At 77.7% G+C, this 202-nt stretch overlaps 1 protein-coding gene across 1 annotated transcript in view; it reads right to left on the bottom strand.

The window, feature by feature from the left end:
- LOC104833108 (motor neuron and pancreas homeobox protein 1-like) overlaps positions 1–102 on the bottom strand; it is a 9,231-nt gene extending 9,129 nt beyond the window's left edge. The window contains exon 1 of the mRNA XM_010569670.1: positions 3–102. Within this exon, the coding sequence (XP_010567972.1) occupies positions 3–102 (100 nt within the window). The remainder of the gene's footprint in view (positions 1–2) is intronic.
- Between the last annotated feature and the right edge of the window lie 100 nt (positions 103–202).

Below are 202 nucleotides of genomic sequence, written 5' to 3'. Positions count from 1 at the left end.
GCTCCCGGGGCTCAGCCCCGGCGGGGAGGCGCTCCGCGCCGGCTCTTCAGCCAGGAGCGCCTCGATGCGGAAGTTTTGGGACTTCTCCATGGGCTTGTGCATGGCCCGGAGCCGCCGGGCCCCCCCGGCACCCCGCCGCTCCCCTGCCAGGGCACAGCCCGGCCGGGCAGCACCGGGCCAGCCCCAGCACCGGCGGGCATCC

This window comes from Haliaeetus leucocephalus, unplaced genomic scaffold, assembly GCF_000737465.1.
Source record: "Haliaeetus leucocephalus isolate CR32 unplaced genomic scaffold, Haliaeetus_leucocephalus-4.0 Scaffold1, whole genome shotgun sequence".
Lineage (NCBI taxonomy): Eukaryota > Metazoa > Chordata > Aves > Accipitriformes > Accipitridae > Haliaeetus > Haliaeetus leucocephalus.
This window is presented reverse-complemented; position numbering and strand designations above follow the sequence as displayed.